We start from the raw sequence: 15,985 nt of genomic DNA, 5'->3' as shown, positions 1-15,985 counted from the left end.
AATCGCATTACAGCTAAATGTTCATTATCGCAATGAATTGTTTTTTTAACCATCAATTTTTTTTATCATCCTTGACAGACAATTTGTCATCTTAGTGGATGTTGTGAAACACTTTATTATATTTTTAACTTTTAATACGACCCATATATCAAAGTACCTTGTAATTTAAATAGAGGAGTAAAATCATATTATGAAAGACTTCTTGAATGAAAATAATTAGAATTTCCATTACACACAAATGAAAACGAAGAAAACGTTTTACTAGCAAACTAATTGTACGCTAACAGGCTATAATGAGACTATATCTCAGCAATTATTATCATTTTCCAATTTATTGTGCTAAATATGAAATTTAATGTTTTGACTAGCTTGGAATGTTTACTAAAATGTTCTTTATTTAATTTATTTATTAATTTTTTGTAAATACATTGTGTTTCATTTTATTTGAAATATTTGAATTTCAGAATGATATAAAGAATTAAATTTTAATAACATATTAGTTTTTTTTTTTTAAAGTTTAAAATTTTACAAATTATAAATCTTTAAAAAAATCTGGAAAAAAAAATGTGTCAGAAAATTTGCAAATTTCAAATTTTTCTGGCAATGAGACTGAATGTTATCAATTATTATTAAACATTACAACTTATAAGAATCAAATGAAAAAAGAACAAATTATGTACAGCTGCAATAAACAAGCACCGCAGTTCACTAGAGGGCGTGGATATAGAGTACAAACTAGTTACTAGACCAGTGATGTCAACGTTCACTGTGACGTCCGTTTGGTCGAGTGATTGATCTTTTTGCCTTTATATCTATGGCTGCCACTCAAATCTGGAGGAAAAAAATTCCCTGTACATATTATACACAATATATTAAGAGGAAACAATTACTGTGCTCTTGTGTCAGCTATATTGTGCTAACTATATTTATCAGTTTTAATTGCTGGAAAAACACCTGAACATATTTAAATAATGCTACAGTAAATAAAATAGTTTAGTATAGCTAAAATATCATGGTTAAATATCCCATAGATTACGCTTTGAGTAGTCACCATTTTTTAAAAGACAAAAATATGAAAGAAAAATTCCCAGCATTTTCCCTGTTATTTTAGGTGATTTTTAAATTCCCTTTTCTCCCTGTGGAGTGGTAACCGTGAATTATATTTGCTATGACAACTTATCCAAACGTTACACATTTTAACTCATTGTTTTCCCTACATTAAACTAACGGGGAAAAAAGGACATTTGAATTTCAGAAAAATTCACAGTGGAATTAATATGATTAAAATGTCTAAGAGAAAAAGAGTGAAATGCCATTTGCAAGTACCTCAAAAATTTTATTTAAAACTAAAGAAAAAAAACTACGAAATAACTGAAGAAATGGAAGAAGCACATCAACATTTCTGTTGCGAGACTGCAACTTAAAAAATAAAAATGATACCAGAAAAAAAAGCTTATGAAAAAATTTCTACAAATCTTCAACTTGTGCTTATTGAAAGAGAACAAATTTCATATAAGATTTCCTAAAATGCTCACAAATGCATGGTATATAAATTCAATTTATTTAATAAAAGATGTTAAATATCAGAGAATGTTATAAACAAATTTAGAAAGAAGAAAAAAATTAACAGCAATTAGAAAACAAAATAATTCATAATAATAAAAGTTTGCTCTTTGTGATCAATCTATTTATGTTTCAAATAATGTTAACACTTTTTTAAAAAGTAACAAAGAGAATTGGCAATTGTGTGGAATCAAGCTATTGTTGTAATGAGAAAAAAACAATGCAGGTACAAATGTCCGAGTTCTATGGCAAGAACATTTTAATATGACATAATTTTAATCTAATTTTCTCATCACGTTTTCATAATTACAATACAAATTAAAGAGCAGCCGCTCCAGAAATGATTTCAATCAGTTCTCTAGTGATTACAGCTTGTCGAGTACGGTTGAAAGTCATTGTTAATTTGTCAATCATTTCACCTGAAACAAACAATTTTTTTAATCAAGTACTTTCAAAACAGCAAAAATATATTTTAGTATACTCTTTATCATAATTAGTGAAAATAAATGGTGAAACTTTTCAACCTATAAGAATATTAAGTTAAGTTTTTAGATCCAAAAACCCCGGAATACAATCACCCCTGTTTTATAAGACTCTCGACAGCCAACTTTAACACCAACTTCAGTAATCTTCAAATGCTAATGGAAAATTATTTTCCTATCGTTGCTGCCATCTGCTGGTAACTTCAGAAGATACAAAAAAGGACTTTACATAAATTTGGGTACAGTAAAAAGGGTTACAATGGGGGGGGGGGGTCAAGCAGAGAGGGCAACACTGAGGAGCTGCTTTATTTTGTCTGTTATGCATACGTACCCTTGATCACTTCCCGAGTTTATTTGCAGTAATAAACAGAGAATTTATAAATTCAGTTATTTTAGAGCACAGAAGTTCAATTCTTTACGATAGGTAAACTTTTGAAAATCTAATAAATAAATAGCAAGGAGAAATAAAAATGGAACCCTAACAACTTTCTTTTTAAAGTGAAGTGATTTTTCTTACACAAAAATACTAAAGTAAAATATATTGCTGCTTTATCTATGATTAGAATGCACAATCAAAATTGCAAAATGGAGATTTCAAATTCATGTCATAAAAATATCTGACTATTGCCAACTAGAATTTGATTTATTTCATACAGAACCCTATTCAAGAGTGACTTTGCTTTGTTTTCCAGTATTTTATTATATTTATTTATCGAAAATAAGCTCTCGTGGAAAACAATTTCACATTTCAAGAATATGCTTCCTAGAAAGAGGAAGAATCAATGAAATACTTTGTGCTTTAAATTATAGTTATTTCCTGTCTTTTTCTCTACCCCCTTCAAAATTTTAATTCGATCTCAATCTCACATCGCCACAAAAAGACTATGTCCCAAAGTATGACACACATTAAATAACAAATTGATGAATAACATAAAATATAAAAATTGCTTTCGCTTTAAATGGCGATTTTAAAGTGACATACTAATTTGTGTGAGAAAGCATATAAATTGGAATAATTATATTTTGACACAAAACCCACAACTTTTAAATCACTTCCATTTTGACATCCCATTTTTTCATGTCATATACTATGAGTTTAAAGTATCATTGTGCACTGAAAACATAAGCCTCTTAGTGAATAGGGCAACCTTTAAATTAAACTGGGTTTAAGTTTTTCTTTTTTTTTGGGGGGGGGGGGAGGAATGCTGGATATTAACAATGATACAATGTCATCCTAAACAGCAACAATAAAAGTCAAATATAAGTATTCCATTTTTTTTCTTACATATTATCACTTGATTAATATTAATACTTTAAAAATTCACTAAAAAAAAAAACCCAGACATCTTTTGATATCTTGGAAGGACATAAATAGTTACTATTTGATGCCCTTTTTCAAAAGTACCTAAAACATTGCCAGAAAATATTTCATGGGTGGAGTCAAATATGAGTTTTTTTTAAAAATAAATATTATTATATATTTCGAAATTATTGTAAAGGAAAATTATGACTTTCTTTTTGAATCTTGTAAAAATAAATAAATAAAAAATTTCTAAATATTTAATTGATTTTTTTTTCTTAAACTTAAGAGTTTCAACTATTTGAAACTGATATATGGAGAGAATGCAGTTTATACTACCAAGTCTCTTACAAAAAGTTATATAAGAAATTATAACCACTTTTTCCTACTGAAAGAAAATATTTTAACAATTTTACAATTCCAGATTTTCCTTGACTAATAGGAATGCTGATATATACAGAAACAATACATAAAAAATTTTAAAATCACAAAAATAAATGACCTAAAAAAAGGTAATGCTGATATTTATGAAAACAATGTATAAAAATTTTAAAATTACAAAAATAAGTAAACTAAAAAAAGGTAAAAGAAATGTAGTAGTGAAAAAAAAGAAAGAAATGGTGACATTACCGGCATTCTTGCTGGCACCATCCATAGCAGTCATCCTAGAGCTTTGCTCAGTGCATGCATTCTCTTTCATGGCATAGAATATCATAGATGCCAGTGAGTATTCTTGATAAGACTTGATCACATCAGCATCTAAACTGTCATATATGCTGATCTTCTCAGCATTGGAAATTGCATCAGCGCTGAACACTGGAACTTCGGTAGTTTGATAAGAAACTACTGATCTGTAAGACGAAGAATCAAAATAAATATAGTCAGAAAAACAAAAATATTTTAAAATATTTATATTGCTCAGAATCATTAATGATCTTCTCAATGCAGTGACACTTAAATTTAAAAAAATACTAATTGCCCATTTTAATAGATTAGGATTAAAACTACCAAATAGGACTATTTATTTCCATATAAATCTTATACTAACCCAAGCAATTTCAAGATAGATTAAAATTGAGATCTTTTAAGTACAAAGGTTAGATTCAGGATTTCCAGTCAGAGTCCTGTTTTGTAATTTTGAGAAAAACAATGCAAAATTTCATGAAAAATAATTTCTTTAAAAACTTAAAGAGAACACCGGGAGGAAAAACTTTATATGGCAAATTCTTTTTTGCCTCCATTGATATTTTAAAGTTTAGAGAAAAGTTATGTTAGGCAAATTAAGCATGAAGTTAGTAAAGCAGGAAATTTTAAATTCTGAAAAATATATTTTTCAAAATGTAAACTGATTATGACGGGATACCCTGGTTTTAAGTAGACCACTGTACCCCATGTTTAGGGTTTCACAAAAGATCACAATTATTTTTCTTAATATAAACTTAAATAGCTTAAATTAAAGATCTAACCTTGAAAAATAATTTATTATTCAATAAATTTCAGAAGGTAAAGCACTTAGAGTTCTAAAAATCACTTGGCAGTATTAAATAACTTATTGAAATAAAAAAGGCTTATTTTAACTGTGCTACGCAAATCTTTCATTGATTTGTAGTGCTAGCAAAGGACACAACAAAATAAATAAAAATATTCAGTAGTATTAAAATAATTGAGCCTGATCACAAGTGCGCATAGGTTCAACCTACCTTGCCTAATATTTAATAAGCTATGTATACTTTAAAAGTTAGAAAATTGAATAGACTGTAACTAGTCACAAAAAAAAAAAAAAAAAAAAAAAAAAAAAAAAAAAAAAAAAAAAAGGGAAATGAAAGTACAGTACGGAACCGATTATCCGGAACGATCGGGACCATCGCTATTCCGGATAACTGATTTTTCCGGTTTTCTGAATCGTTACAAAAATCCGTTTTTTTTATTGTTAAACCCAACTTTAAAAAAAAAATTTTTGGAAATAATCTTAAAAAGAAGAAAAAACGGAGTAATACACTAATGATTATTTCCAAAATGATGGTAAGATAAACATCTCTCAAAAAAGAAAGAAAAATCCTAAAATCTTATGAGGGAAAAAAATTGTTTTTAAAAATGGCGGGAAAATTTATCGAATTTCGTTCCGGTTTTTTGGTTTTCCGGTTTTCTGATTTCCGGATAACGGGTTCTGTACTGTATTTTATAAGTTTGATTTTTTTAATCAGTTAAATACTATATTATGACAAGGAAACTAAGTAATATTTAATAAGGAAAAATCTAAGGGGAAAAAACTATTGCTTTGTTTTCCACTTGAATTAGTTAAACATTATCTTAATAAGAAAAACCAAGGAATATTATTTTATAAGAAAGTATTAAGTAAGGCAAGTAAACTATTTTATATTTATAGTGTGATTGCTAAAATTGGTTAAATATTATCACAATACGGAAACTGGGGAAGTCAGGGCATTAGATAACTGCAACATTTCACAGACTCATTAAATTTTCTTACTTGAATCTATTGAATATTATCAATCCCTTCTCAAATGTGAAACCACAGTTGATAACATAATCAGCAACCATAGTAGCATCTTCAAAAGTTGGAGGCTTTTTACCATAATCAGAATATACAGCCATGATATTTTGACCAAAGTGCCTAGTGAAAAATAAACAAATATTTTTTACAGTTTTTGACTTCAGCTATGATTAGGAATTGTGAATAAACTTATTACAAATAAATTAAAGTGTTTCCATCCAATATTGCTGTATTTGCTGTCAAGCTAATAAAATAGACAAAAAAAATTTATCGAATCTATAAGCATTTATTTACAAACTTTAATCATTGTAATAATTATGAAAAATAAAAGTTCCTCAACTTAATCAGGGGAAAGCTAGAAACTTTAGTTTTTAATAAGATCAAGAGAATTTAACATTTAAATTCTGTAAATTAGATGTGCCATGTAGCTTGAAGAAATGAGAATCATATTGAAATAATATTCCTCTGACAATTGATTCCAGGAATGATGTTTTTATGAAATTAGAAAAGCAGCTGATGTTAAATTGGAAGAAAAAAAATCACTAAAAATTTGAAACCTAATCTTTTCAAAAATGTTTGAATAAATCAATATATATAATATAATACAGGCAAGAGAAATGTAAAAAAAAATAAATAAATAAAAAATTAATAAATAAATAAGATAATAATAAACAGGAAAATAAAAATAAAAGTCGGAACACAATAAAGTGCTCCTTCATTTTTTTTTTTTTTTAAGTTTACTTTCTTTCCTACATGATTTCTATAATCTGATCTTCATTAAATCGGAACAAAACAATTGACTTTTCTTTTAATTTTTACATACACGCAGAACATTTTAAATACTAAAAATAAAATAATAAATAAATAAAAAGCTAGTTTTTTGCCCGATTGTTTAGTAATATTGTGTAAAGTTAATTCCTATTAACAGTTTTGTATTTATAACTTTAATTGCACGTGTCTGACTGAAAACCATTCTATATAAAGTTGATAATAAAAGTAATGTATAACTTATTCACTGTTAAATAATTGCAAGAAAGTTAAGTTACATACAATTTTCAATGTATTTCACAAAATTTTACATAATAAAGAAATATTAAGAGATTATTTCAAAATACGAATACCACTTGCAGTTTCAAGCCTTAAATTTGGAATAATAAATAAAAGTCAAATTGTAGTAATAGTAGAGAATATTAAAGGGATGTAGGGTGATAAATATTGCAAGTAAATACTTCTAAATGAAGAATAAATAATATATAAGTAAAATATATTTTTGGCTAATTTTATGATGAAGGCAACAGAAGAAATCTAGATAATTTTGTTAATTATGGAATCCTACTATACAATTATCTGGCCAACAGGAATAGGCTGAAAACATTGATAATTGTTTTAGCCATTTTATTTATATTATATTGGGCACATGCTCCGCACCAAGAGACTTTGACTGTGTTGTTAAGAAGTACTGGAGAGCTAGACGACTAATGCCCTAATAGCCAATGGCTGGCATTTGTTTAATAATAAATAATTTCTATTTTACATTGAGAAAGAGAGCATTTTGGATAATTGTTGCACCTATAAATTGACAATAAAAACATCTTAAGGTAAAATTTATAAATTGTCTTTTGCATATTTAGTACTATAAAAACATTTTATAAAAAGATTTATATCAACAAATTTAAATAGCATTAAACTAAGCACAGCAAAAAAAAAAAAAAAAGCGAAATATAAAAATAAAAAGCAGAACGATGTATAGTGTCTGGAAATAAGTAGGGCCCATATTTACCTACAATAGGATTTAATTCAACATAACTCACTGATAGTTAAGCAAAATTTCATACAAAGTTCCAGCTCAACTTTTCAGCATTAATTCTTCTAATATGCCCTTATAAATGATTTTATTATACCATTCACTTGTAACAATTCTATTAATAGAAAAAAGGAAATTATTATGCCTAACTGAATATCTAGCTGAAGGACATGGAGGACTTTTTGATGGAACTAACTTAACACAATTTACGCTACATAGAGAGAAAAATCACAAAAACCTTCCACAGTTAGGACGACAATAAAGGGGATTCTAACCTATGATCCACTTATGATGTTTTACATGGCTCTTTTATAAACTATTCGAGCCAGGCATCTGTCACTGCTTGGACTCGAATCCGAGTCCCCTCACTGGGGGCCCTAAAACTCTGCACCTCAAATGACAATTACTCAATTACTTTGCTTTCGATGGGTTTTTTCAGGTGAATTTTTTCTCCATGTGGGGTTTTTTTTTTTCAGTTGACCCACTTTGGCAAGCCTTGCTAATGTTCAACCAAGGAATGCATTAAAATCCTTCTACAACAATTGTCAAATTGTTCAGTAATTGTTATAAGACTAATCACTTCAAATAAGAGGAAAAAAAATAACCTTCTTAACATAGCTCTACTCTTGTCTCCAATACAGATAACTTTCATATCAGAAGAGTCAGACACTTCACTAATCATAGCACGAATCCTTTTAGCCACACTGCTGTGAACAGCACCACAGAGACCCCTGTCTGATGTCACAGCAATGATCATGGTCCCGGGTTTAGATTCATCGGCTTTAACTTCTGCTGAGTCATAAAATGCTATTTTCAAAAAAATAAATATAAATAGAATATATTAAAAAATACAGACTATTCATAGGCTGAATCATAAAATGTTATATTTTAAAAAATTTTTTTTGATTATACAGTGCAACCTCGAAAATCTGGACTACTGGGGGGTTTGGAAGGTTCAGATTTCCGAAATTTCCGGATTTTAGATACGTTACTTAAATTGATAGAATTATCGCACTCTCGAATTCGCCAGGCCGATTTCACGCTTAAACACGCGTGCATAGACCTCCAACGTCAACTTTTAAAACTTAACATAAATATACACTTCAAATAATAAATAAGAGACATTAAAAATCAAACTTTTGTCATTTCCCCCCGTAATTTCCTTATCAGCTATGAGCTTTCATTCACTCCCCACCCCTACCTCTTCATCTACTGCATCATTGTTGGAGTTTTACACTTTTACATTTTTATTTTAAGCTATTTTTCTTTTAGAAATTTTTTTCTGGCGGACTGGACGTAAGAGTCCGGATTTTAGAGATTTTCGATTTTGCACTGTACTAAGAAATACAGGCAATTCATAGACAAAGTACGCATCTGAATAACAAACATCAAAATTAGGTTCTTGTAAAAATGATCTAGTCAGAAAGAATGATTGTCTACCTTGATTCATAAAACCATGATGTATGAGAAATTATTTATAGTTTACTAAAAGCATACTAATATATAAATTTTTATAAACATACGAATATGTGGCATATGATAAATTAATACAGGGATGAGAGTAGTCAGAAAGTAAAAAAGAGGAAATCCAATATATATATATATATATATATATATATATATATATATATATATATAAATCGCATTTTTTTGTCAAATTTTTGTTTAAACTTGTAATCCATGTGATTATAAATCCCGATATGAGGCTTTTAAATCACGTGAATATGAAACTCTACATCGAATTTAAAAAATGCGAAAATACAAATCATGATGCGTAATTTTTAGATCAAGATGCATAATTTTAAAATCGCGCGATATTACAACCGCAAAAACGAATCACGACATTGGATTTTAAGCTCGCGTAGCTACATAGGGTTTTAAAAGCTCGTAAATACAAATCGCGATATTGGTTTTTTAATCTCGTAAATAAGAATCGCAATGTACAATATTTAAATGGCCTGAATAAGAATCGCAACGTTCAACTTTTAAATCAGGTAAATACGAAAATCGATGTTTGATAATAAAATCGCGATTTTAAAAATGCAAAAATACAAAACACGATATTAGATTCTTAAATCTCGTAAATACGAGTCATAATGTACGATATTTAAAAAGCGTAAATAAGAATTGCAATGCGCAACTTTTAAATCAGGTAAATACGAAAATCGATGATTGATATTAAAATCGCGTGAATAAAAATCGAGATATTTGCAGAGTCTGGACTTCTGATTTCTAAAAGACTTGTTTGAATTGTTTTTTTCTTACACAATAAATAAAAATTTACAAGATTAATTGAATGAGCAAATAAATATTTTCACCACAAATCCACCTCTATTTTTTTTTTTTTGCTTTCTCTCCAGAATACAAGAAGCAGCGACGTCTAAATTACGAAAATACGAGCTATCCCGCCGACGGATAAAAAATACGGAAAATCTTATTTTCTGTGCGTGAAATCGGAGAAAATAGCTAATATAAGTAAACATGCGGAAGGATTAGCAGCTAGGACATAGTTTGAATTTTCTGTTTTTCTTTGAAAATCGTAAATAAATATAATAATTTGACTTCAACGACTGAATTTTTGTAAAAAAAAAAAACGGGATATTTATTAATGAATAAAAAAAAAAAAAAAATTTTAGAGAATCTGAGTTTTTGATAAAAAGGCTGAAATTCGAGAGACAAAAGCGAAAAAAATCTCATCCCTGTATAAAGGTCAACCAGTTTTATCCCAAGGAAATGATTTTTAGAGAAATTTCAGAGGGAGGAATGAGGATTTCAATAATTTCGCTCAGCGGAAAATTAAATTCCTCATAAAATATTTTAACTTGTGAAAAAAAAATTTCAGCTGAAATTAGCGGAAAAAATGGAAAAATCAGAGAAAAAGCGGAAATCCGCGAAAGAATCTCATCCCTGGTTAATATCATGTTCCTGACAATATTAAATTATATCAAAGTAGAAATTATAATTATAATATCAATACCATAACAAGAAAACACTTTTGCCTCTTAAAATGAATAAAAGTTTATTTCATTCACACTTGCTTAACATGAAACTACAATTGAAATTTTTTCTAAAAAATAGGGAAATACCAAAATAAAATATTTGTTATTAAAAATGCTACACGAATCATTAATAATAATAAATTTAAATATACGTCTCCAAGATGAATTTTAGTCATTTAACATAATAGTTATTTGCGATACTTAGAAAAAATGAATAAAATAAGTCTTACACTTTGTGCCTTCACCAAAGGGTTTAGCTTGCCTCAGTTCACGTTCAGCTCTAGCATACTTAGCAGCTGATACCATCTTCATACTTTGAGTAATCTTCTGTATGTTGCTTACTGATTTCAGCCGCATTCGAACTGGAAACAAAATCACATCATTGAACAACAGTAAATGAAATAAAAAATTATTTAAATCAGATCACCCCCCATTTACCAATCTAAATTCTGATAAACTTTTTTTTAACCAAATTTATTACTCAAAAACAATATTACAGTAAAACCTCTCTGTTCCACAGCAAAATGGTTATTAATGGAGGTTCTTAGGGGTCATTCACTTCAAAATGTTACAACATCTTTTGCAAACGATTTTAATTTTCTTGGTGTGGAAATGCCACTTGTGTTGGCATCATGACGAATGGTTCAATGAATAAAATAAAAATTAACTCTACTGATTTAATAATGTGTTAAAACAAATTTACCAATTAAGAAATATTCCAAATAAAGAAAGAATTATGTTTTTTTTTGTTTAAGTTAGCATTGAATTTTGTATTATAAAAATTAGTTAGCTCCAAAAGATGAGAAGAGGTTTGTTTGTTTGAGATGCTTAGTTTCTTCTAAAATAACTTTTTTTTTTAGTTTAACTTTCAACTCTAAAAATAAATTATTGATAGTGCAATCTGACTGCAACATGTGTAGATATCTTTCAGAGACTGCCATAAAGAGCTCTCTAAATAGTAGCCTCCCACAAATATTTTGAATACATTTTTAATCTACTTATTTGCTTTGATATTTTTTTGTGTTTCCACACTTGACTTTTTCTCCATTTGACACAGAGGCTTTCCCGGTCGCCGGGAGAGGTTTCAATGATCTCTCCCAAAGGTTTCCTTCAAACGCAAATCTATGGAAAAATTATTAACAAATCCATGAAAAAACTATTTACTTTTACCTTTCTTTTTTAATTAAAAAGAAAGGTAAAAATCTTAACTAAGAATAATTCAAAACTCTGGATAAAATTCCTAATAGCATATAATTGATGTTAAAAGCAGGTTAATAGTATGCTTTAAAAAATAACATACATGAAACCTAACCTTCTTTTACTACACTGTGAAATCCCTTTAACCAATAAAGAAAAAAACTACTCGCTATAAGAATAATTAAAGAACAAAACATGATTCAAATGCAATGTTAGGAAAATATCCAACGATTAAAAAAAGTAGCATGAAAGAAAATTAAAATTATAACTTAAAAAATCTCTTGATAAGAAAATTTTCAATACTTTATGCACCAAAAAGCAATTAAAAACATTTTTCTAATTACCATGGAAAATTCTAAAATTTGGAGGAAAACAAAAAATTATATGGATAAAATTATTGGCTGCATTTTTAATATTAGTATAAAGGAAAGCAAAGCAAAGAAATATGTAATTAAAAAATTTTATTCGTAAGAAAATTTAAGAAACAAGAACAAGAAACTATCATTTCACAAATAATTTGTCCTAATTTATTCTTTTTCATTTGAATTTAACTAAACAAATTTTAAATGAATGAAACTCTAGAATGGTTAAAAAATAATTGAAGACAAATCATTCTCGGTATGTAAGAACAAAATCATGCATATTACTTACTATCCTTTAAGGTTGCCATATTCCTGGTTTGAATAACGCTGAAAATAATAACAGAAAAATTAATAAAAAAAACTTGATATTAAAATATGCAAGTCAAGGCAAAATGAAAAAGACAAACTTAAATAACTTTAGTTCTAAATATCAAATTTTCAAAAACTAATTGCCAATATTAATGGTTTGAAAGGTAGAACAAAAGTATATAGATTAATGAGTGATAACTATTAAATTACAGATACAGACACAAAAAAACATACTTTCTCTGAAAAAACATTAACCTCCTTTTGATGGATTTAGTTATTTGGCATTCAAAATAAATGAAACAAAATAAGCCAGAAAGTAAAAATAAAAGAAAAAAACTAAATCCATTGGGGAAAAAAGTTATGTTTATTCAGAGAAAGTAAATCTTAGTGTCAGACTATGTAATTTAGTTAATAGGCTAACACTAAGCAATTGACATATCCTATCAGAGCTCACCCTTTTGAACCATCAAAATCGGCACTTAGTTCATCAGAGTGATATCTTTTTTATTTTGCCATCCTCTTTTAAATGGAAAAACTTTGAACCATAGTTAGACAACATAGAAGCCCCCCAAAAAAACATTTGCTGGGGGGAAAATCAAATAAGAAGCAGACGACAGCATAATTAATGAAAGGTAGATGGAGGCTGCATGCGTGATGTGACCATAAAGAAAACTGCCAATTCAGCCCTAAAATTAGTGATCCCACTGTTAGCGGATGAGCAAACTTGACATGACTATTGCTTTACAATGAAAATAAACAACTAAGGTAAGAAATCCTTTAATGTAATTTTATTTATTGATAAGAATGAGACACAGTTGCCCAAGTTTAACACAAAAAGTTAAATATGACTTTCGCAGTGAAGAATTACAGGAGCAGAATTATTAATATTACTTAATTCTTAACATGATAATAAATACTTAACACTAATCGTACCAATACTTTGAAATACAACAAGACTGATCTTTTGACTGGTTATGGTATGCTTAATGTTAACATGAGTGCAGTTCTTCAATTTCATTTTAATTTGGGATTATTTAAATTAATCTTCCTCTGATTTTCTTAATTTTAATGTGTATGTATATATGCATATTTTTGTCAGAAATAAATAAATATGTTAAATGTTTGTCATTTTTGTAATGTTATAAAAGCATTCTGTACTAAAAAAATATCATGAGCCTGCAGAAACTTTTGGGTTGTGTGCACCGATACTTAACTTTTTTTTTTTTTTTACCTTTCTATGATGAGGTGCCCATTGAAAGAAATGGGCAATTCTTTTTATCAGCAATCATATTTCAGCACAATGAGCTGTCATATAAAATGGCCAGATGTACAGTAAAATACTAGAGTTGCTGTACATAAAAAAAGATTTCTCAGCCTGGCAATCAAATTTAGCACATAGCAAAAGACACTACAAAACAACCCAAAATAAAAAATATTTTATAAAATAGCATATTTAAAGGCCAAATGCAAACAATTAATATTTCAAAGATTATAATTATAGGTTGTAAATTTTTACTTAAATAATTACAAGAGTATAGAAGCCCCATTAGAGATGGATTAATAAATTATAGGTGCTAATTGAAATCTATCAACATTTTTTCTATGTGAAATAATTTATAATTATGAAAACATAAAACTACAGAATTCTTATGCAAAGAAAATGACATATAGGATTGTGTTGCAACTGGAAACCTCACATATCATTTAACTAAAGTCTATTTGTGTACAGTTGGGTGTTGCTTAATTTGTTTTACCATTTCATGAACTACTAATGTTTCTTTATGTATTACTTGTTTATTCCTGCAAAAATAGCAGGACTCTGTCGACCGCAGTTGTTTACAATATAGCTTAATAAGTAATTTCATTTCCAACTCTATTAACTTTAGAAGTTGGTTGAAATTTTAAGTTGGTCATACAACTGTACAACCACCGTAAACATGGTGACCCTTGGAAAATGAACCTTTTACTGTCTATTAAGTCTTCTATTTTCCTATTGTTTAAATCTCAATTACTTACATAACTGATGTGTAAATAATGAACAAGTTATATTGAGTATAAACATCACAAAGCTCAAGATTCATAGTTAAATTTAAGTTAATAATTAAAAACATCGTGAGGAAACTTAATAAAGTAAATCAAGATGTTCAGTTTACCATGGCGAGAATATAATTGCTTTTGCTGCTGAAAACATAGTGAAAATTTTATTAAAATAATTTTATAACTCCAATGTTTATCAAAAATCGAAGACCGACGACGACCTTGTGGTACTTCGACTTCGATGTTACAAATATTGCCAGTTGAAACAACTAAAGTCTCACGCGATAAAGCTTATTTTCACTAAAGCAAACTAATTTGTTCATTTTTCAGCAAGTTCCTTTTTTAAGAAAATAAAGGAACAATTTTAATGAATGCAGTGATCCACTTCCGCTTGTCGCCAAGGTAAAATTATAATTTTTTTTTCGCGTGCTAAGAACTCACATATAAATTTTACCGATTTTTACTGGTTTACCGGATTTGTGGAAAATAGTTAATCGCGAAAAATGTGAGAGTGGCCCTTCAGATTCTTCATTTTTCTCTGCCGCGACTGGAAATACGCGAACCGTATTTATTGAGTATTTATTGAGTTTTTGATTGATAGATTTGTTTATTTACGTCGTACTACTAGATCTGCACAATGGGCTATTGACGACGGTGTGGGAAACATCCCTGAGGATGATCCGAAGACATGCCATTACAATTTTGATCCTCTGCAGAGGGGATGGCACCCCTCGCTTTTGTATCCCGACGACCTGAACGCAAAGTCGAGCACTTTACGGTAGAACATTTTAACGAGGACCCATACAGCCCACCCTCGGTCCTTACGCAGACTGATCCAAGTGATTACCCACCAGCACACTGACCACAGCCAGTGATGCTTGATTTCGGTGATCTATTGGGAACCGTGTTTTAACGATCAGTTCACTGCGGGCGCCTGAGGCTGTTAGCGGCTCTTTTCTCATCCATTTTGAAATTTTATCTTTAAGGTGGCTCTTTCTGGTAATTGGAATGGCCTTTAAAGAGAGTTTCTCCATGTAGTGGCATAGAAAAAGGGGCGACTCAAGCGATCCGCATGTGATGGCACTTTTGCATGAAATAGATGATAATTTTAAAAGTTCGAATGTTAGATTGAACACTATTTAATGATATAGAATATTAGTTCTAATATTAGGGATTCAAGAGTCCAGCGTTTTCTAACACGGCAGTATTATATTGCATCTTTCTAATGTTAAATAATATCATTTTGCTACCAGGGTAATAAGAAGATACATATTTTTTTCTGTTCATTTACAAATATTTTTCCAATGTGCTATGGATGTCCCTTCTCTAAAAAAAAGAGATGCCATTTTGTTTTCGCTTGCATAAGAAATAATAACTAATATATTTCTTTTTTAAATTTAATAAGCCACAATAAAGAATG

The 15,985-nt window shown here is 28.8% G+C and overlaps 1 protein-coding gene across 1 annotated transcript; it reads right to left on the bottom strand.

Annotated features, from left to right (window-relative positions):
* Positions 1 to 1,790: 1,790 nt before the first annotated feature.
* Positions 1,791 to 14,973, bottom strand: ATPsyngamma (ATP synthase, gamma subunit). The gene is made up of 7 exons (XM_043047511.3): positions 14,682 to 14,973; positions 12,509 to 12,546; positions 10,891 to 11,022; positions 8,267 to 8,468; positions 5,834 to 5,977; positions 3,976 to 4,196; positions 1,791 to 1,982 (listed from the first exon to the last, which is right to left on the bottom strand). Exons 1-7 carry the CDS (start codon positions 14,717 to 14,719, stop codon positions 1,882 to 1,884), a joined length of 876 nt encoding a protein of 291 aa, XP_042903445.1. The 5' UTR covers positions 14,720 to 14,973; the 3' UTR covers positions 1,791 to 1,881.
* Between the last annotated feature and the right edge of the window lie 1,012 nt (positions 14,974 to 15,985).

The sequence above is a fragment of the Parasteatoda tepidariorum genome, chromosome 10, assembly GCF_982258835.1.
Source record: "Parasteatoda tepidariorum strain Cologne lab strain chromosome 10, Ptep-v5.0, whole genome shotgun sequence".
NCBI classification, from domain to species: Eukaryota; Metazoa; Arthropoda; class Arachnida; order Araneae; family Theridiidae; genus Parasteatoda; species Parasteatoda tepidariorum.
This window is presented reverse-complemented; position numbering and strand designations above follow the sequence as displayed.

Excerpts from the sequence above, each read along its gene's own strand:
- ATPsyngamma (XM_043047511.3), bottom strand. The coding sequence starts at position 14,719 with ATGTTTTCAGCAGCAAAAGCAATTATATTCTCGCCATG. Across the intron at positions 8,469-10,890 it reads CTTTGGTGAAGGCACAAAGT|CATTTTATGACTCAGCAGAA; the intron begins GTAAGACTTATT and ends TTTTGAAAATAG. Across the intron at positions 1,983-3,975 it reads TGGTGCCAGCAAGAATGCCG|GTGAAATGATTGACAAATTA; the intron begins GTAATGTCACCA and ends TGTTTGTTTCAG.